The sequence below is a fragment of the Falco biarmicus genome, chromosome 2 (genome assembly GCF_023638135.1).
Source record: "Falco biarmicus isolate bFalBia1 chromosome 2, bFalBia1.pri, whole genome shotgun sequence".
Taxonomy (NCBI): Eukaryota; Metazoa; Chordata; class Aves; order Falconiformes; family Falconidae; genus Falco; species Falco biarmicus.
Window position 1 is genome coordinate 57,611,634 of NC_079289.1, and position 21,407 is coordinate 57,633,040.

At 39.1% G+C, this 21,407-nt stretch overlaps 2 protein-coding genes across 2 annotated transcripts in view; one reads left to right on the forward strand and one right to left on the reverse strand.

Moving 5' to 3' along the window:
- UBAC2 (UBA domain containing 2) overlaps positions 1–21,407 on the forward strand; it is a 101,124-nt gene that overhangs the window by 38,449 nt on the left and 41,268 nt on the right.
- On the reverse strand, positions 9,303–20,304 carry GPR183 (G protein-coupled receptor 183). Its single transcript, XM_056327378.1, has 2 exons — positions 20,166–20,304; positions 9,303–12,326 (listed from the first exon to the last, which is right to left on the reverse strand). Exons 1-2 carry the CDS (start codon positions 20,204–20,206, stop codon positions 11,222–11,224), a joined length of 1,146 nt encoding a protein of 381 aa, XP_056183353.1. The 5' UTR covers positions 20,207–20,304; the 3' UTR covers positions 9,303–11,221.

Here is a 21,407-nt window from a genome sequence, read left to right on the forward strand (position 1 = left end):
GGGGCAATGCTCCGTTTTCACAATAATTAGGATACTTACCTCTACATTGCAGTTGGGTTATGAAGTCGCTCTGCTATCACACCTCTCAGATAGGCACAGTGCACACAAAACACGCAGTTGGGTAACATTATTTAAGAGGGCAAAAGCAGTGGGAGGTAATTTGGCAAAAAGTGTTACAGGTAGTTGAATCTGTCTGGAAGCAAGGTGGTATACCTTTGAAAGGGCTTCACTGAGATGAGCTGCCCCTTTCAAATTCAGAGCACTAAGTGGCATTTGTAATTGCAGGCTGTCACCACTTTCACACTTACCATTTTAAATTGTTTTAATGAAGTGGAAAGTACCAAGCATGTCATTATTAGAGATCTGTGAACTAAGTGTAATTATTCAGATTGGAAATGTGTTTTTATTTAAGGGGAAAGAAACTGGTCTGCCCTGGGCAGGATTAATCTCTGCAGTCAGTGTTCTGTAAGCAGCTTATGGAGGTAAACATTACAAGTCTTGCCAACTTGGCTAAATACTGCCAGCTATCTTAACCCTTTTTAAAGATAAATGACCTGTAATTGGATTTCAGTACTGGATAATTTTAAATAAGGGCTATTAAAAGAAGCAGTAATTGTTATGAAGACACTCCACAATAAGCATATTATTGTGAGATTTTGTATCTCTCAGAGTGATTTAGTATTACTCTGTGAGAATCGGGGTAGCAGGTTAGAGAGAAATGTGCTTTCATTGGACAATTCCCATTATTCTTATTATGTGTGAGGGAACAGAAATGGTAATGAAGTTTAGGTTGAGTTGGCATGGGGAGGAGGTGATGTTACCAAGCGTTACTTTGAACCAACATTGTGAACTTCTCAAAATTAAATTGGAAGAAGTGGAAAGATAAATTGATTGCTACTTTTTATATTTCTACAGAACTTTTAAAAATAAAAGTAGATATTGTTTTTGTCTGCAGTAGTATACTTTTAAAAAATAATTTAAAAATTCTATCAGAAATTTTTTCTCCATACAACCAGTTTCTCTAGGAGGGAGGCACATATTAAGAGTGGAAAAAATTCTTTTCAGTAGAATTTTAACCACTGCGTTGGTAATCTTTGCTTAGTGCCTGTTGCAAAATATTAAAGAGTTAAAACTGAAGCTAAATGGGGAGAGCAGATTGTGATGTTGCCTACAGTATTTCATTTGTTTGATGTTGTTACCACAGGCCAACAAGTGTTTTTTGGGAAGCACAGATAAGACTACTGAAATAGTAATATTTAAGTCTTCAAATTAAGAGATATTTTATTTCACCAGTTTGTTTTGAACAAATAAAACACAAGTTTATTTAACTTCTGAGGTATTGCTGATTTTGATGACACCAGTATTTAAGCTTTTATCTATGAAGTACAGAAATCACTAAAATTTTTCCCGAGTTCATGTAGCATTAATGGGGGGTTATGCTTTTGTGTGTTTGTTGCCATCCTAAACACCCTAAAATGTGGGAGACTTTTCAAATCCATTTTTTGATTCCTTGTTTTCTTACATCTGCTGCTCGGTTACAGTTTTTCTCAGAGGAAGCACTGTTTGATTCTCTCTCACAGATTTTAGGATAGCTCACTGTTATGTTCTCCATGACTAGTAATTTGCTTGGTGGGTTTTTTTGGCTTTATTATTCTCTGAAAAGTCTTACAATTAGTTTGTTCACTTTCATTTCGCTCATAACAGAAGTTCATTAATTTAAATTTTTAACTTAGTCACTTCAGTCTTTCTGATTTGAAAGAATACTTTTCCTTTTTGGAGAAAAAGAATTATGACTTTTTATCCTGCTGGTGTTGGCAGCTGGAGAAATGATGGTTTTACCCCTCCCTGATTGCAACTCCGTGCTCTCTTTGCTCCTCCTTCCTTTTCTCCTGCAGGGTTCCAGACATTCAGCTAGCACCTGCATCCCATGTCCCTGGCCATGAGGAGTCCCTCTATACCCAGGAGCACAGGGAGAGCTGTCCGCAGCTAGGCAGACCCACGGAGGCCAAGCTCATGGCTGACCTGTAGATGGACCACTGTAGATAGAGAGTCTAGGGTCAGGGAATATACAGGGCAAATATACAAAACATACACCAACTTGTCACAGAATAGTCATCCAGTGCTGGCTGCTACAGTAGATAAATTACAGAATCATAGAATCATTTAGGTTGGAAAAGACCTTTAAGATCATCAAGTCACACCGTTAACCCAGCACTGCCAAGTCCACCATGTCCCCAAGCGCCACATCTACACATCTTTCAAATACTGGCAGGGATGGTGACTCAACCACTTCCCTGGGCAGCCTGTTCCAGTGCTTGACAACCCTTTTGGTGAAGAAAATTTTCCTCATACCCAATCTAAACCCCTGGTGCAACTGGAGGCTGTTTTCTCTTGTCCTATTGCTTGTTACTTGGGAGAAGACACTGACCCACACCTGCCTATAGCCCCTGTCAGGCAGTTGTAGGGAGCCATAAGGTCCCCTCAGCCTCCTTTTCTCCAGGGTAAACAACCCCAGTTCCCTCAGCCGCTCCTCACAGGACTTGTGCCCCAGACCCTTCACCAGCTCCGTTGCCCGTCTCTGGACACGCTCCAGCACCTCGGTGTCCCTCTTGCACTGAGGGGCCCAAACCTGAACACAGGATTTGAGGTGCGGCCCCACCAGTGCTGAGTGCAGGGGGACAATCACTGCCCTGGCCCTGCTGGCCACACTGTTTCTGACACAAGCCAGGATGCTGTTGGCCGTCTTGGCCATTATTGATTCATTGTTGATAAGGTTACTTCTGCAATTGCAAACGTTTTGGTTCAGAGTAATGCTGATTTTCTCATTTCTTATGAGTCAGAGAAGTATTTTTGTTCTAAGCGAAAGTCACTTAACTAAAGCAAAATTTCCTTTAATACTTTTGAGATGCTCTGTAGTTCTTGGTGCATCTTGCTAGAACACCCTGACATTCTCCCCCTGGCCACTGCTGTCATCATTCTGTGTGTGGAAGAGTCCTGTTATGAGCAGTTGAGTTATATACCACATGAGACAGAGTTTAAATCATGCGTCTTTGCTTAGACCTTTTTTTGAGATGCTGACAAAGTTGGGTAAAACTGTGAAAAGAGAGTAGCAAAAATGCTTTCCACCAATGTGTCTGTGGCCAGTGAGGCGTACTTGTTTCCTGTTTTTGTTTGTGACTAGGAAGTGGCACCTTGAGAAAGAATATTAGAATCAGATTTCTGAGAAGTAATTTCAGAATTCAAGCTACATTTTTATGCTTTGCTGATCATAGGTATTTTGACAGAGGATTTAAATAGTAAAGATAATTATTCTTTAGTCTCATTCCTGTGAATTATTATGTGCAACACCAATAAAAATGTCTCAGTCTTAAAGAACTGATGAAAACATTAAAGACAAATACTTTTTTTAAAACGTTTTTTATTTTAAAGTTCCAAAGACTATCTGGAACATATGACAATGAGACTTCATCTGTAGTTAAAATATGTTGTAGTACTAACTATTGATATCTGCTCCAAAAATCTTCCTTTATGGACATTTTTTAATTACAGTCCTGATCATGAATCATTTAATTTTGGCTGGAATTTACAGGGTGCAGCACAAGAAGCACAGCAAAAGGATAATATGATGGCAGTGGTGCTTGAATAGAAATGCTGAGCTGTACAGTAAGTGCCTCCACAGCACCAGCAACCACAGTATGAGGAGGGCAGGGCCGTAACCAGAAGAATTAATTTTTCCAAGTTCAGTTTGCACATGCAGTGGAAGAATGTAAAGAGTCATTTTATGGAGGAAGTAAAATCAGTTCAGACAACAGGAGGCATTTCCCTGACCCCTAGGGTCTGCTCTCCATCTGCAGTGGTCCTCAGCTAGTACCTCTCAGCCATGAGCTTGGCCTCTGTGGGTTTGCCTAGCTGTGGACAGCTCTCCCTGTGCTCCTGGGTATGGCCAGGGCATGGGATGCAGGTGCTAGCTGAATGTCTGGAGCCATGCAGGAGAAGAGCAAGGAGGAGCAAAGCGAGTGCAGAGTTGCAAGCAAGGAGGGGCAAAGAGAGCTCAGAGTTGCAGGCTGCCTGTCCTGCAGTCATCCCTGGTGTCAGCTTGCCAGTGGTGGTATCCAAGCATGCTAGTTTCAGAGCTTTTGCTCTAGCTTGTGGGCTAAGAGGAGTTACAGAGGAAAAACCTTTCATCTAATGAAATTAGTACAATGTAATCTGTTATGTCAGTAATTTCAGATGGCTTTATTTTTTTATTTTCACAGAACTGAGATACTTTCTTCCAGCTGACATTTTTAATATTGATATACAATGTGTTATTTTATTGCAGGCCCAGGCCTCTTTCTAGATGTCCTGTCTGATCATTTATGTCAGTTTTTGCCTAGAATAAAGCCACTAGGAGAGATCATGAGATGTGGCTAAGTGTTGGGGGTATGACCATGAAGCTTTGACCTCTATCCCTCTTTTAGCATAAATAACATTATTATGTAGCTAGCCCTGACACGTTTGAAATACTTGGTTTGCCGCTATCTGGGTGAATGGAGGAGTAAGGTTCTGATGGGTGTTTGGGCTGTTTCGAATAGTTGGTGTTGTGAATACACTGTGTTTATTTTTTAAAGGACAAAAATAAAGAATTGTCTCAGAGTTGCCTTTATAGTCTGATAACTTGTCAGGAGTCTTCAGTTGTCTCTTGTTGTCAAAAATACAGCTGGCATCAGTGTTTCATCTCTTCCTGTCCAACTGGTGACAAGAACGTGTTGTTGTTACTTCTGGACAGAATGGCTGTAACTGTCCATACTTGGAAGCTGTGATACTAAGGTGAAACCTTAAGTTTAAGTTTAAACCTTAAAACCTTTAAGTTCTTAGCCCCCTAGCATCAGTAGCTGCTGATGAAACACTATCTAGCTGCTTTGTAGGATTGTAGGCTGAGAATAATCAGTTTTCAGCATCTCTATATTTAAAGTAGGCTGCCTCAGAGTGCCTTCTGTCAACTAACCACAACTTCCCTCGAAAGTTACATGCCACAGGAAGGATGAAACTGCTAAGTCTAGCTTATTAGAGGGAGGAACATAACTATCCTTGTGCGTGGCATAAGAAAACATATACTTTTCTGGAGGGGACAGGATAACCACAAATGTTGCTGCCTTCAGAACAGGTGCAAAACTTGCGTTTTTAGTTTAGCCCTTTGCACAACATCTGTCACAACTGAGGAAAAGAAAAGAGGAAGAGGAGAAACTCATATTTTTGCACTGAGGAAAAATGAATGCAGCTTTTTGAAAGAAATCTAGGCCATGTCTTGACCTTTCTTTATTTTAGGAGGATGCTATTGACAGCATTTTGATAAGGGCTTAAATAGAGGACAATACTAGAAGATTTTACAGTTTTATCGTTTGTTAGTTTTACTGCAAGGACATTGAGTTTCATGTTACTTTCTTGTCTAACTTAAAGTTTTGGCTAAACTTGTTAGTTGTAGAAGGATGCAGGGTGAAAGGAGCCTCTGGGTATCATAAACCATAACCCTGGTAATGCCAATTAAATCAGGGCTGTGTCCAGTCAAGTTTTGAGTATCTCTAAGGATAGAGATGCCACAGGTTTTCTGTGCAACCTTTCCCAACGTCTGACTAACCTCGTGATGAAAAAATGCTTCCTAATGTTTAATTGTTCCTTGCTGCAACTTGTGCCTTTTACTGGGTGTTCCCACCTTTTCTGAACCCCTCTTCCTTAGGCAGTTGAAGACGGTGGTAACACCTCCTCTCAGTCTTCCCTTTCCAGGCTGAACCATCTCAGCTCTCTCAGCCTCTCCTCCTGTAGCATGTGCTGCAAGCCCCTTCATCATTTTTGGTGGCCTGCTGCCTGGTGGAACCTGTTCCAGTATGTCAGTATCTTTCTTGTACTGGGAAGCCCAAAACTGGGTACAGGACTCATAAGTATGATCTCACAAGAGCTGAACAGAGGGGGTTCCTTTCCTCCATGTTCTTTTGAACACAGTCCTATACATATTTGGCCTTGAGGTCACACTACCGACTCCTCTCTAACTTGTTGTCCACCAGGAGCCCAGACCTTTTTTTCCAGCTTCTTTTCTAACCAGGTGGTGCCCAGCCTGTAAGATTGTTTGGGTTTATACCATCTTGGATGCCAGACTTTGCACTTGAACTTCATGAGGTTCCTGTGAGCCCATTTTTCCAGCCCATTGAGGTTTTGTTCTTTATTTAATGCGTATGAGCAAGGTTATCCAAATTTGGCAGTTGTGGGGGAAGATCCTACTTTTGAGACTTCCCTGTACCCTACTGTGGTAGGAAAAGGGGATCAGTACACTGGTCTCCCTGTGTACAGAGATACCCTGTTCTCTTCTGCCACCCAGCTTGAACACAGTTGGATTTCCATTCTTTCTTTGCGCTTGCCTTCTTCCCTTCCTCTGTAGTTTGGGTGAAGTGGTAAAAAACTTTGATCTGACTGTTCGGAGAAGTGACTAGATGACTTGAAGGAAGGGGATTTGATGCAGGTCTGTAAAATCACAAGTAATGTGGGAAGGGTAAACAGAGTGGCTGTGTTCACTCATTTCTAATACAAGAAGCAGGGAACTTCAAATGAAACTAACAGGTGTCACAAGCGAAAATGGCTCCAGACAACATGGGTAGTTTGTCTGTGGAACTTCTTGCTGCAAGATGCTGCAGGCACAGACATTTGATTGGAGTTCAAAAAGGGACCAGATGATGGTGCAAAGATGAGCCATATACCTCAGGAAGTCCAAAGTTAGATGTTGCAGGAAGCCAAGAGAGTATTCTGAGGGGAAAAAAATGGAGGAAATATGTCTGAGCATTTACTACACAAACAGCATTTCCCCTATTTTTCTTCCAAAAAGGATTGCAGCTTGGCTGAATTATTTTGGTGCAATAGCCTTAGCCTGCAGGCTGTAGCTTAGCCAAGACTGTATTAGGAAATATTTCACTCCAATGAATTTGATGTTTTTCTAGTGATTCTTGGTGACTGTTGACCTTGCCTGTATTGAGCCAGCACAGTGGGATACTGCTAAGATACAAACCTTGGTTTGTCTTAAGTTCTTCCCCTGCTCTGTACCACAGACATGAAGATGGAAGAGACAGTCACTGTTTTTCAGTTCCTCCAAAACTGGTTGTATAAAGCAAAGCTTCTCTTCTCCTTCTCTTCAGCTCCACCTTATTTATTTTTCTTATGTTGCAGGCTGCCTCATAATTTTCTTGGAGTCTGTTCATTCCTTGCTTACCTAAAAGCTTTTGACTTTCAGAACAATGTTAGTCTTCAATGAAACATCCTTTTAAAAAAAACCAGAACCTTCCATGTTTTTCTTGATACTTGATGAAGCTTGCTGCTTCAGGAGGAGTCATTAACAGTCTTCAGGTATCGTGTTATTTGTGGTAGCATGTTGACCACTTTGGACACTTGCTGTTACTGTCTTTTGCTAGGAGATGACCATGTTGCCAACAGGTTCCTCATCGGCGCAGCTTTCAGGGCCACAGCCAAAAGAGTCAGGCAGCAGTGCCTTGGGGAATACCTGTCCTTTTCCACTGGGATGTAAGCCACAGGAAATTGTGTTATCTCCACACATTCAGTTAGGCTTCAATATCCTCAAGCCCAAGGTGGCTGAGGGAACCCATTTGAGCACTTGCATTAGTAGTCCTTAGTTTTGCATTCTCACCAAAAGGTGAAGGAACTATAGGCTCTTTTGATGAAAATGCATGTGTGTTGGGATTTTTCACATGATGCATTTTCACTTGGTAATGTGTTCAACAACAGGTGTCTGTACAACTTTCTTTTCTGGACTTGGACAGGGACAGCCAAAATGTACCATTTGGCCCCCCTTGTAATTTTTATTTCTATGTGGTCTGTCACATTCCCTACCAGCTAAGATTTGATGTCAGCAGTGGACATATAGTCTACTTGGAGTCTTCTTAGCAATTGCCCTAGCCCTACACTCTGAAGTGTAGAGTTAAAAGATATCCTATTGTTTTGTCATGAACACAGGTTTTAAGATCCTGACTGGACTTCACCCTCCAAACAGAGGCCCAGTTTCCCCAAAGAACCTAAGTCAGATCCTCATAATGAGCAAGCCATATGAACCTGTTGCTACTCATCAGCTGCTTTATTTTTAAGTGAAAAGGGTGAGTGAGCTCCAGATCTGATGACCATTTCCCAGCCTTTCATGTAGATGGGGGTACTTCCTAGAATGTATCAACAGCTTTTGCCTAAGCAAAAGCTAATTTCCTTTTACAAAGCTCATTACTGCTTCAGCCACATGTTGCATGGCATGGCATGCTGGTGTCTTTTCAGACAGACACATCCATTAATATACTTAGTATTGGAGAGGAGAAGAGATGCCAGGTATGGCTTTTACCCCCTTTATTCATGTCTGTGCAACATGCAGGAGGAGAGGGACTTGAGGTGTGCTGCTATAGGTAACTGGTATAGGTAAAAATACTCCAGCAGACAATACTGGGGCAAGAGTACCAGCAGGGTAAATGGATAAGGGCATCCTGAAGAAAACCAGTTGTTTGAGCTGTAAGTTTTCAGTATTACTGCTTTCCCTTGCTCCTATGCAGCAGCTTGTTACTGACTGGTGATGGCTACCAACCCCACAGCACAGCTGGTAGAAGAAATAGGACAGATGCTCTCTAAATTACTTCAATGCTGTGTCCCAGGCCGACTGAAACCACTGCCGCTACTTTTGGCAGTTTCAGATAAGCACACAGAAGAGAGGCTCCTCATTGATACGTGTGTGTGAGCTGTGAGTGCGTGCTGATGAGTAGTGAAGGGGAAGCAGTGGCATCAGCTGCCACAGCTATAAATTGTCACTTTCTGTGTCTGTGCCCTTAGGGCTCTTGCCAGGAAGCTGAGCTTATCTTAGCTTTTAAAGGTTTTCATTTTACTTGTTTCTTCAGCATTTGAGAAATACTAAAATAAGGAGAAAAACCCCAGCTTTTCTCAAACCTGTATCTAACTGGACCAATGCTCTAAGGCTTATTAGAGCAAAAGCAGTATTTTGATGTAAAGTTAGCTGTTTGAGAATGTTGAGGTGATTTAGAAACTTAAGTCTAAATTTGTTCAATAGCAGAATTGCTAACATAAGAAAATGTCGGTAGAGAGAGATTATCCATATAGATCTTCACTTTGTTTCCACTTAAAAGAGAATAGGTATCTGCATTATGTGGTGCTGTAATACATATTTGAGTTATATTTTACAGACAAGCATAAAAAAAGACTTCTTGCCTTTAAGGTTTTATAATCACAGTTAGATTAAATGCATAGCAAAAATTAAAACCCAGATGTTAGTAAAATAAAATCAGCTTGTACTGGTTTAATGTTAATAATACATATATTTTATTTTTACAGTTTCTAGGTATTCACGAGTGGTCTGTCTGTGGTTTTGTCAGGTTACCATTTGTTTACTTCGATAGGAACAAATTCTTAAATAATATTTAAATTAGTTTATTAAAAAAGCTGACAAGAACAGAACTACTATAGTATACAGAATTAAGTAGAACTTCTTCTGTTAATTCTTTCTCTTACTCCGTTTTCCTGTAGCTGCATAGTGTCTTTTGTAATTAAAAACTCAATTTTGACAAACTAAGTGGTATGAAATAAAAGGTCTTTTGCATTTTCTTTCCCATAAGAAAGTAATTGCTAATTTAATGTTTCCGTACTTATGTTCAGATATGACCCTTCTATGCTTGCAGGTAGGTGGAGGTCAACATGTGAGGAAGGAAGGAATTGCAAAGATGACAAATGTAACTATGTTTTTTTGACTTCCAGTACAACCTCAGTGCCAGAGAGATACAGCTGCAATAAATAACATTTATTCTGACATCTGGCATAGCTTTTACCAGCAATTATCAGCACTCTTTAATTTTCCTTTTCCATCACAAACTTACGGTGCAATTACCAAGTTGTGTTGGCGGGTGAAGGCATATTAATAAGATAGAAGACAAAAGAAAAGACAGGGGGGCCAGGAATAAAGTAGGGAAGGAAACTGACACAGGACGGAAGGGCATGACAGCAGGAACCCAGGGCTTGCATCCTGGATGCTCAACTGGTATTGAGCTGATGCCAGCAGGATGTGTTTAAGTCATTTGGTCTCTGCTGGCCCAACTTCAGTGTGCCCAAAGGGATCCCAGATATGCTTTATGAAGGCGTGGTGGGAAAGCTTGTTCTTTCCCAGCCAGGCCTGCTGTTCCCATTTATTGCTCTCTCAGGTAAACAGCACTTAAAAAGAGCTAGCCATCTCACCATCAGAATTAACCCATTAATGCAGGTTTTGGTGGCTTCAACTGTGAATACTTATTCATGTTTCTAAACCATTTGTCTCATGTCCATGTTTGACTTCAGCAGAAGTTCTGAAGAACCCTGTATCACTGCTCTTTTAACTGAAACAGTGCAATTTTCATATCACAGTCTCATACTTCAACTTATTTTTTGTGTTTATAAATTATTCATGTACAACTAGAGTAAATACTCTTTTACAATACACACTAGAAAGAAAAGTTCTCCTTTAGGAAAAGGAGTAAAGAGATAATACACCTTGCAAAGATGAGTGATTTAACATACAGGAGATACTCAGTGTTGGGGAGAACCAAGCAGTTCATTAACTTTTGATCTATTACATTTGACAATGTTATGTATGTGAATTGTCCAATAAGACATTTGTGCTCCAAATACTAAAAATGCAGTTTCACCTCCAAAGGGCTATAAACTAGGCACTTGTGATAGTCAAACGTGCACAGAGATTGTCCATTTTATCTCAAAGTCTGATTTCCTCTGCTTGTGTGACTTGACTAACAAAACCATTGCTGTAATTGGAGCACAGCTAGAGGTCTTGCAATGTTCAGATATTCTGGTTATTGTCAGTCTGAATTGTGGGCTATTTTTGTTTAATCCTTTCTCAGACACCCAAACTGTGAATCAAGTCTTTGCTTGAGTTAGTAACATCCAGGCATACATATGTGCCATATGGAATTGGAACATTCACACTGGTGTATATTTCCTGGAAAAAATAATGAGATCGGTCAAAACGATACAGCGAGGAAATTATAATGCTGAGTTTTCCTGCTGTCCTATGACAATTCTTTTTCAGTCCAGCATCACTCCTTGATTTCCTGAGAAACAGAATCTTACTTAAGCTGCTGTACAGGGAGCACTAAGAGTGTTTACTGTGGACCCAGGATTTTTAAATTTGCTCCACTGCAGTGTACTACAGTCTTCATTTCTCAGGTAGCTTTCCATTGGAAGATTTTGCAAGTGCCATCATTTGTGTTTCTCCTATGTCACGTGAGCTTTCTTCATGGTGTGACCTGACAGCACTTGAAATTGATACACTCACTTGTCGTCTCAGTATTTTCATTACGGTTCTCTTGTATCCTTTGCATGCAAAGAAATAGATGAAAGGATCTAGGCAGCAGTTAAAATTCATCAGAAACACGGTATAATGGAGTGACTTCTGGAAAATTTTCTTTTCTGTGCACAAGGGTTCATTCTGAAGCTTCTTAATCATGTGCTGTATGATTGCAACATGATAAGGGGTAAAGCAGATGATGAATACTATAATTACAAATATGATTGTATTGATGGCTTTTTTGTTTATCCCTGATTTTTCAGTCAGTGGATTTTCCTTGGCCGTTTGAAAAAGTTTGCAACTAATTTGAGAGTAACAAAATAGTATAATCCCCAGGGGAACAAGGTACCCTACTAAACAGGCAGCAAGAAGTATAAACGGTAGATGTGCAATTTTTTCGAAGTTTGGATATTCCATACACGTAGTCCTTTCTTTTTCTTCCTGTGACATGGGTTGTATAAGTAATGGGAAAGTTTGACTAAATACAAGAAACCAGATAAAGACACAAATGCCCTTGGCATACTTAATCCTTCTGATCTTGTATCGGAAGGGGTGGACAACAGCAAAAAACCTGTCAATGCTCAAACATGTCATGAAGTTTACACCCGCATAGGTGTTGATATAGAACATGAGAGCAGTTATTCGACATAATGCTTCTCCAAATGGCCAGTGAAATCCCAGGGCATAGTAGGCTATCCTTGTAGGCAAGGCAATACAGAACAGGAGATCAGAGAAGACGAGATTTGTTGAATAGAGGGTAGTGGAGTTGATCTTCTTTCTGTTTTTAAAAATGACGGTGAGGGCAATGGCGTTTCCAAGCACCCCAAGAATTAAGATGGAGCTGTAGAAGACAGGCAGTAGTATCCGTGCTGTGTCTTTGTGCTCATATAAGTCACAGGTGGAACTGTTTGTCTGAGAAGCTGTGAAGGTGTCCATTTCTGTAACCGTGGTTGTTGCAGGAAGATCCATAGGCCTAACATGAAAAAAAACCACAAAAGGGAACATTTTGTAATAAATACAAACTTCTTGTGCGTAAGAACAGCCAACGTCTGTTGCAAAAAGCAAGACTGTAAAAAACTGAAATGAAACTTCTTTATGGTGAAATACTTTTCAAGCCTCCTTCCAAAAACAAACAAACAAAAAGATGGCTCTGGCTTTTCTGTTTTGATCTCTTTCCTTCTCTTTGAAAAAAATCAGACTTGGCAAAATAATAAACCAGGGCTGTAATGTATTTGGAAAGTGAAGTTCATAGGTGATCAGGAGATGGAAGACTGTTTAAAGAAATCCGAGGGGACAAAGGAGTCTGAAGAAACACATGATAAGGGATCATATGAACTCCTCAAGGATCAGACAAGCAGGCAAAATCTTTTAAATGTGTTTCAGTAAATATGTAGGGATTTTTTTTAAAATTTTTAATTTGTTAATTTTTGTTGCTAACAATTCAAGTTGTGATGGTTTAACTTGTTTAGAGAAACTTAATTTTTTTCAGAATTATCATATTGGCATTATAGTAATTCAGCTTACTTAATACTAGTTTTAAGAATTGGCTTTTGGAATCTAATTCAGATATTGTTACATGCATAAATTTTTAAGACTGCTACTTTAGTCACTCTTTAGTGGTGCTGCAAAAGAGAGGTAACCGAGCTGGAATATTTTACACATTGTCAATTTAGTAGGTTTTACAACTTCTTTAACCTGCACAGTCAGAAGTAGCATGGCAGAGCTGCAAAGTGGCAGTGATTTGGGGGACTTAAAAATACAAAAAATTATCCAGCAGAATTTCAGAAACAGAACAGACCCTATCCTGTTGATATTGCTTCCAGTGCAAAATAATTCTTAGGTGTATTGTTACCTGACAGTTGCATAGTGTGAGCATAAATGTCAGAAAGGATGGGGCTTCTAATGTTACTCCTCAAGCAGCTGTTCTGCAAAATGGTGCCTTTTAGAGGCTGTTTGTGGATTAAAACAGCAGTCAAAGCAAGATTGCTTCTGCTTTAATGCAGAATACTATCTGGAGATAAAAGCTGTTGTAACCTGAGTTTTAAGTCTGTTGGGTACCTTTAATTAAAGCGTCTAGGTTATTTCTGAGGATCTGCCTTTCAACGCATGCTATTTATAAACAGCTGTAGCCTGTTGTACCTTAAAAAAGACTTTCTGGGAAATACCTCTCAGTTTTAAGACTTTTAAGCTGCACGTTTTAAAAAGTATCTATTATCCTTGTATTAACCTGTGAAAGCATTAAAAGGTTAGTATCTTCTTTCATGTTTTGAGGAGATTGTCCTACTTTTGGTTTTTCCACAATTAATGTACCTGCAACACATGCTGTATCATAAGCCAGGCTGGTCAGACTGCTGGCTAGGTCAGCAGGGGTGCATAAGGTTCTCTTTAAACAGTAAACCTGTGGATAGTGGATGATGTGTATTAGAATACGTAAATGAGTTATATTACTTATATTTAAGGAAGAAATTTAGCATCCAGATAGTATATTAAGTCTATGTTTGCTGTGTTGCACAGGCAGTAGGAAAGACAGGTGAGTGATTTCTGACTGATAGATGTACAGTGTTCTGATTCTTAGATACCCGTGAGGTAGGTACCTTGGGTCAAGAGGTGGGAATACTGCGTTCAGGGATGGAAGTCAAATCTGAATTGGGAGTTTTGTGGTTTGAATAAGGGAATTAAACTCTTAAATAGCAACTCCAACTGTAGTGCAGATTTAAGAATGTCTGTACTTTTATATTAGTTTTATTCTGTGTCGTTTACAGTATCTTAGTGTGTTTGATGATTGGTTAATACAGTGGTATTAATCAGTTATTGTCCTGAGGATAGTTCTAGTATACTTTCCTCCTGTTTCATATTTTCCTTTGTAGAAGCACATAGGATGGCTCTTGTTTTACGTAAGTGTAACAGACTGCTTTTTGCAGAAAATAGTGTGGGTTTGTGTAGGCACCTAGGTAAAAGTCACTGGGGTATTTTGTTTCTTAAATGCTTCTGATTACCTGCTCACACTCCCAGCATGACATCTATCTTCTACTCATCTCTTCCTTGAAATTTAGGAAAAATAATTTCTTAAGCATATATAAGGAACAATAATGTAAGATTTATGATAAACAGCAGTAACTAGATGCAGCATATTAACTGCATAATTTTATTTTCATTGCAAAGTTGTAATAGTTTTGGTTCCTTATGTGCATAATTGTCACATCCATTCATATGTCTTTCTGTAAATGTAAAATGTAGAATATCTATTATACAAACATGTTTAACTTTGGTTTAGGAAAAATCTGTAATTTCAGTGATTTTTTTTTTTTTTTTACATTAAGAGTAGAATTTGCATGTTACCTAATTTTGTGCTGTAAAGTTGGATCTTTAATGTAATACATTAATCTAGAACTTACTGTTGCTCAAAATAGGATGTTCAAACTTGCATAAAACCATGGCTATATTGAGAAGGCGCCCTCGCTGAGAGTTTGTTTATCCGTTGCATATTGATATGGTATCCATTGTACCACTATGGGTATACATGGGGAGCAGCTCAGTGGGAGACAAGCTGCCTCCAAACAGGCGAGAAGAAAGTTGGAGGACCACAGCTCACAGGCTTTCCGGGGTAGTGTGTGCATCAGCTAAACTGTGCTCTTTGACAGAGGATGTCAGGAGGCTTTTCTGTCTGCTGTGGGAGTCAGCCTTGTGTGTGGGAAGTGTTCTTTTTGATCCTCTGTTAGCCAAAAAATATTTTTGTTGTTTATGTAAGGAGCACATCTTATAATACTCTAGATGAGTATTAATATTTTCTCTATACGTAGGTATTTATGGCCGTTTCTGAGCAGCCACTGTTGGTGTCTAGGTGCTATATTACCTGAATATATGTAATTTTTTTTAATTTAAGAAAAAACAACACATTGAGATACTGTATCTGGTTTGGGGCCCAAACAGATGATAAAGTTGCTACCATCTGACAACTTAGCGTGTATCACCTGAGCTACAGTAACTCCTTTGTACATCTGAGCTCTTGTTGTTGTTGGATGAACTCTGTATTCACCTCAGCAGGTATTTCACTTGAACAGGGCTGCATTTAAAAAAAAAACCTTTCTTCCTAAAAGATGTCTAGACTACCAAGTAAGACAAGATTATTATTTTTTAAATCCTATTCCTTGTGTCAGGTTGCCATTTATTTCTTGGCAGCAATCAATAGTGATCAGCTTACTATACATACATTCTGTGGAGGATGTCATATGCTGTATCTGGAAGAACAGCAGCAGGCCCATTTTGTGTACTTTCTATGTGTTTTGCATTCTTGGAGGAAAAATGGAGAATGTTGTCTCCTTACTGCTGCAAACCTCAGACTAGGTGGACTTGAATTTAATGAGCTATGTGGCTGAATACCTAATGAGAACACAGCCATGTACTTACTGTCTCAAATCCAGGTGCATCATTGAAGCTACCCTCTAAAATCACTACCAAAATTTTTGCTCATATAGGTTGTTGGATTAAATAACCCTGCCCAGTGGCTTTCTGAGTTTATTAATGATATATTTTGAAATATATACCTGAAAGAAAGATAACGTTAATTTACCTTACCAATTCAATAATTTCAGAAAACATTTTTTGCATATAGGTACATGCAAAATAAGGCATAAAGTATTTAAAATTCCTGTCCTTGTATCTGTATTATAAAGCAGGTTGTGCAGGCTTTTATGTTTTCTGATTCTGCAGACACATAATACTCAGTGACACAGACACTTAATCATTTAATGTGACTTCCTTTATAATCCAGATTATGTTGTTATTTTAGTTATTTGTGTGTGGATTCCACTAACTTTTTATTTAAAGTGTATTTTCTAAAATGCTGTTTGGTCTTGATTTGGATAACTGTAGAGAAAGCAAATTAGCCATTTGTACTGTAATTTTTGATCAGGCAACCTCCCTATTAAAAAATGTGGGTGTCTCTTCTTTTTCTAAATTTCCCTTAAATTAATTTTCAGTTGCTGTTTTTGTTGAGCCTTTTGGTGATTCAAGGTGAACTTCTCAAATGTCTCACCACAAGGCAGAGTAGTCCTGTGACACCTGTTCTAACCCCAGCTTAGTTCCACACTAGAGATGGGGTTCCAGATACCTCTTGGTATCAGTGTACCTGAAAGCATGCTTCCTGCTACGTCCTTGCTTTTTCTGCTCAGTTGATGAGATACCTGAGATAGAGTTGTGTAACATTGTACCGAGAGCTTGTGAAGTTAGTTCACTGTGATCCCAGAGTACTTCTCAGACTCACTGTGCCCTAGGGTATCTCCAGTCTAGGGACATCGCCATTGCTCTCTGCTTCTGCCTTGGAGGACCTTATGCCTGGGAGAGTTTAAAATTAATTTTAATATTATGCCCAGGCTTGCAACCAGTGCACATTGTTCTTTAGTGTTCTCTCACTTGCCGTTCTCCAAGTCCTAGCATTGTATTTCCTTTCTGACCACCGATGGAAGAGAAGTTTCTCTTTAGCCAATTACTTTATGAGAAATGTTAGCTAGGCAACTTCTAGTCTATTCTGTGTGCGTTCTTGACATTTTACAGCAATAGTATCCACTTGGGGGGGAGGGGGAAATCACAGGACTGCGTGAAGCTGTTTACAAAATCTAACATGTCTGAGATCTGTGCAGGTGCCTTTCTAAGCCAATTTTGTAATCTCATCAAAGAAGGAAAGCAAACTGTTCTAGGAGATTGGTTTTCTGTGAAAACGGTTGACTAGCATTATTCATTCATTTTACCTTTATACTGCAGTACACAAGAGCCCAGCTCAGGGCAGAGTCCCCACTGCAAAGGGTATCTGATGGACAGAGTGGTAGCTCCAGTCTGGAAGTACTACATAATCCAAAGCCCTGGTTCATAGAGATTTTCATGTATGATGAGCTTTATGTGTAGTGCTGTAATGTTACATACATTCAACTATTAACAAGTACAGAGTTAAGCTATGAGCCAGCAATTGCAGTGTTGCAACCTTAGATTACACGGGTTTGGATTAGGTGCAAGCAGTGATGTGAAGCTCTCTCCGTATGCCACATGAGTTCTCTTCTTGTTCTCTCATCTCCTGCTTTTGATGAACAAGCACCATTTGTTTTTCCAGCAGAACCGGGAACACGCAGAAGGTTTTAACTGTGTATTGTAATCTAATGTGTCATCTATCTGTCTCAATAATTTTCATTCTTTGGAGATGAATTCATGGCCCATCCATCCAGTAGCTAATTTAAGAGGGACACTAATTAAATTTTTGGAAAGGCATGGCAGATCACCAGTAAGATCTCTCCTGACTGTATACATAGTGTGGTTTAATCACTTTGAGGTGGACAGTATTTTGTTAACAAATGGTATTGGGGAATAATGTTTATGTATACATAGAGAGTATAAATTATTTAAAAGGAATGGTCTGGAAAGAGACTTCTTTTTCCCTGCAGTGCCTGACCTGACGATTTCCTGAGCTTACAGTCCTCTATAGCTGTAAGCTGTGTAAATCTTATAGAGTTTAAAAACAGCAGAAGATGGGAAATAGGCAGTGCTCTGGCTATGTAGGTTTAATTTTTTCCTTAATCTCTGAAATCAATTGTTTTCTGTTTGAATTTCTAATTTATCATGCAAGCGATCTTCATTGTAGAGTGTTTTCTCTGTTTGAGAAAAAGGCTTGATTCAACTAGTCATACATTTATGTATGTTAAAAGGTGTGCATGCTAAGTTGCATAATAGAACTCTGTTGATACAGAAAGAACATATACCTAAGATACATATATATATATAGGTGTGTGTTATCTGGCAGCTTACGCATTACACGTGGTTTAATAAAAGCTGAGGCAAGACACAGGCGTGTCCTCAGGCTTCCTGTTTCTTTCTAATACTATAACACTCATATGCTTCTACTGCATTCTGTTAATTTAGGTTTTTTCAAAAGCTGCTGAGCTTCGTGTCCTAAATGACAATGAGTAGGCATAATGACCTGAAGACCGAATCCTCAGGTCACAACCCACAGCTAATTTTGGTGAGAGTTTCCAGGCTAGTGCTTCCTTGGTGTAGACCCAAATCTGTTGTTGTACTAAAGCCGAATTTGTAAGCCACATGTCAGAGAATCCCAAGTATACATTTTATGAATGAAATTGTCATAATGACAGCTATAAAGAATTAAAATATTCTTTTAAGTGCTTAACAGAATTTGCAGATGCACGCAGTGTGGGATCTTTATGGTCCTGCTTTTATCTGTTATTATAGATTTTGCAAAGTTGTATGACAGTTACATTTGGTGCTCAAAAATAAGGGAAGCTACAGTGAGCAAAATGGAAAATAAAAAAGTTAAGTGGAAATGTGGCCTAACTAGTTAAAGAAAAAGTGGAAGTCACTTGAAGTGTACATGTGGTGCTCTTATCTGTTGGATATCTCTTTCCAAACGGGATCTATCCTATGAAAAGTGGGAGAACTATCTAACATAAGTCATCTCTGCCAAAGATGCATGTGAAGAGCCATGCTGATGCTGAGATGATTAACCTCCCTTCAGTTTACTTGCCTAAGTATACTAAATGTAAAAAAGAGAGAGCCTAAACTATAACAAATACAGAAAATAAAAATCTGAGCCACTGACAATTACATTCCTGCAAGCAGAAGAAAAAAGGGGTCAAACAACTATTTGGGTTTTAGTCCTAGAAAACGTGCACACCTTTTATATGATTTTTTTTTTTTTCCCCCAGGGTGGTATGGGACCTGTACAGGTACAGTCTTTAATTTTAGGGATTACAACTTCAGAATGCTAGCTTAAATTTAATATTCATTATATGTACACATACTCCTCAATCTTTTGAACAGAAAGGGGTAAGATTTGAGCTCTTAAAGACTAATTGCCAGGTAAATTTTCAGTTCCCTTGTTTCTTCAGGAGGAGCCATGAAAATGTTAGATAGACCTCTTGTATTCTGTGCTGAAAGGCATGCGTGCAGTCTCTGTTTTTTAAGATAAATGATAGTTGAGTTATCATCTGTTGAACAGTCTGTCTTGTTTTGCCAGTATAATAGGAAAAATGGGAAAAATGTTTAATTGGAAAGATGCATTAAAATCATATCACTTGTAATTTTTCTTAGCTTTGTGGCATGAAGATCAGTAATAAGGAGAAAGATGTTTGGTGATTCCAATTCAGAAAATAATTCCTTCTAAAAACTTTGAAAGACATGCATGTCAGAAGGTAAAAGAGGAATTAGCTCATAAAACTCTGAATTATTAAAATATTGTTGCAAAATTTAGATGTGAGGAGAGTGGCTGAGGAGTTTTTGAGCTGACAATAAAAGCTGTTTCATAGCCAAGGAGTGCGTGTGATAGATAGAGCAAGCTGTGCATTCACGACCATAGTACGGGTTTTTTAAGGCTCTCTCCTACTATTAAAGTATTCTGCAGGGTTCAGTGCATTACTTAAGAACTGTAACGCTTCCCTTTCTACTGGTACAGTAGTTACTCCTGCATTAGTATAAATACTATTGCTAAAAAAATTGTCTAAACTAATGCACTATCAAATGTTTCCATGTGATTGTCAAAGGGCTGTATTATAAGAAAGGACTTGAAATAACTTGTTGATGCTGTGGGTCAAGAGATCCTTTTAATAAAAATTAACTGGCAGCATATTAATATGTGAACACAAATTATCACAAATTTCTTCCTCAAGCCTTGTCTCTCCCATCCAAAGATTATTTATCCTACCTACGCCATGAAAATAGCCAGTATAATGCAAAAAAAGAGAAATAATATTTCTGGAATTGTTTGCTGCTGTTCAGCGGGGGGAAAAAAGAGTTCATTCTTCTCTGTACTTACATATCTGTAGCTTCTTGGATCCTCTGAGCAGTTAAGGGCATTGGCAGGATGGCTTGAGTGCAAAAGCTTACCCGTGCACATTGTTTTCAAGAGTGATTACGTGAGTGTCTTTTGTGGGAGGGGTAAGCTTTTTCAAGTGCTTAAAAAAAACCCTTGTTGGTACGCTGGTCTTGATTTGCAGCCTACTGTTTTAGGGGATGTGAAAGCATCTATGTTTAATCCTTTTACAATTAGTCTGTTCGAAGAGAGTAATTAGAAACAACCCGCCTGCCTCCCCCCTGAAATTACACATTACTGACTTTCATGGAAGAAACTTTACCCAGAGGTTTGAGTGAAAAACTTTATATGCCATTTGCATTTAAAAATAACTTAACTATAGTTTGTAGCAAAGAGATGTATGATCAGTACATGCTTTAAAACTGCTGCTTACTGATCAGATCTGACACAGCACAAGAAAACCTCAGTACTGAGGCATACTGAGATGTGGTGTATAAGCAGACATCTCAACAGCCCGTGTACATTCCCAGCACTGTTTTGATATCATAATGATGAGGCTTTACAGAAATGCCCTTTGAAAATATGTGAGGGAGTTGAAGAACTGTGGTGGTTTGAGAGATTAATGAGGGTATGTGCCTTTGTAAGATGCTGAGTGCATTTTGAGCAAGGATAATAGTAACAATAATACACATGTAAGATAAATACATGAAAGATAAAAGCTTCTAAAACACAAATCTGATTTCCCTGAAATGATACTGATAAGAATGGGTGACTAGGGAGTAGAAAGGGATGGCATGTCAAATTCTGAGGTAACCCATTGTTAACCTGGAATAACCTTTTTTCTGGGTAAAGAGCATTGATGTAAGAGTTAAATTGTGTGTTTGTTAAGAAGGTTTTGGAGATCAGAGATAGATGGAAAATCCTGTCATTTGCTGTTACAGGCTGTGGTTGAGAGTTACCTGGGATTTCCCCCAAAAACTCATACTGTTAGTTCGTGACTGCAAAGGACTATTTATCTTTAAAGTGACCTCATTTAGTGGCCTGATTTGAAAGAACTAGCAAGTAGGCAAGATGATGCTATTTTTGGTGGGTCCAACCCATGTAGAGGGTGGAATGCCTCTTTGGAAGCCTTAGGGCTGTGTTCATGGCACAAGCATTTGCTGACATTGCGGTGTTGGAGGTGTGCAGAGACAAAATCTCAACTAACATATCCATCTCATCAGAAAGCCTATAGTAAATGCAGAT

Bases quoted from the DNA above. Each gene is read 5' to 3' on its own strand.
- GPR183 (XM_056327378.1), bottom strand. From the start codon at position 20,206: ATGCCCTTAACTGCTCAGAGGATCCAAGAAGCTACAGATAT. The intron at 12,327-20,165 runs GTAAGTACAGAG...TTTTCATGTTAG, and splicing joins ATCCAAGAAGCTACAGATAT to GCCTATGGATCTTCCTGCAA.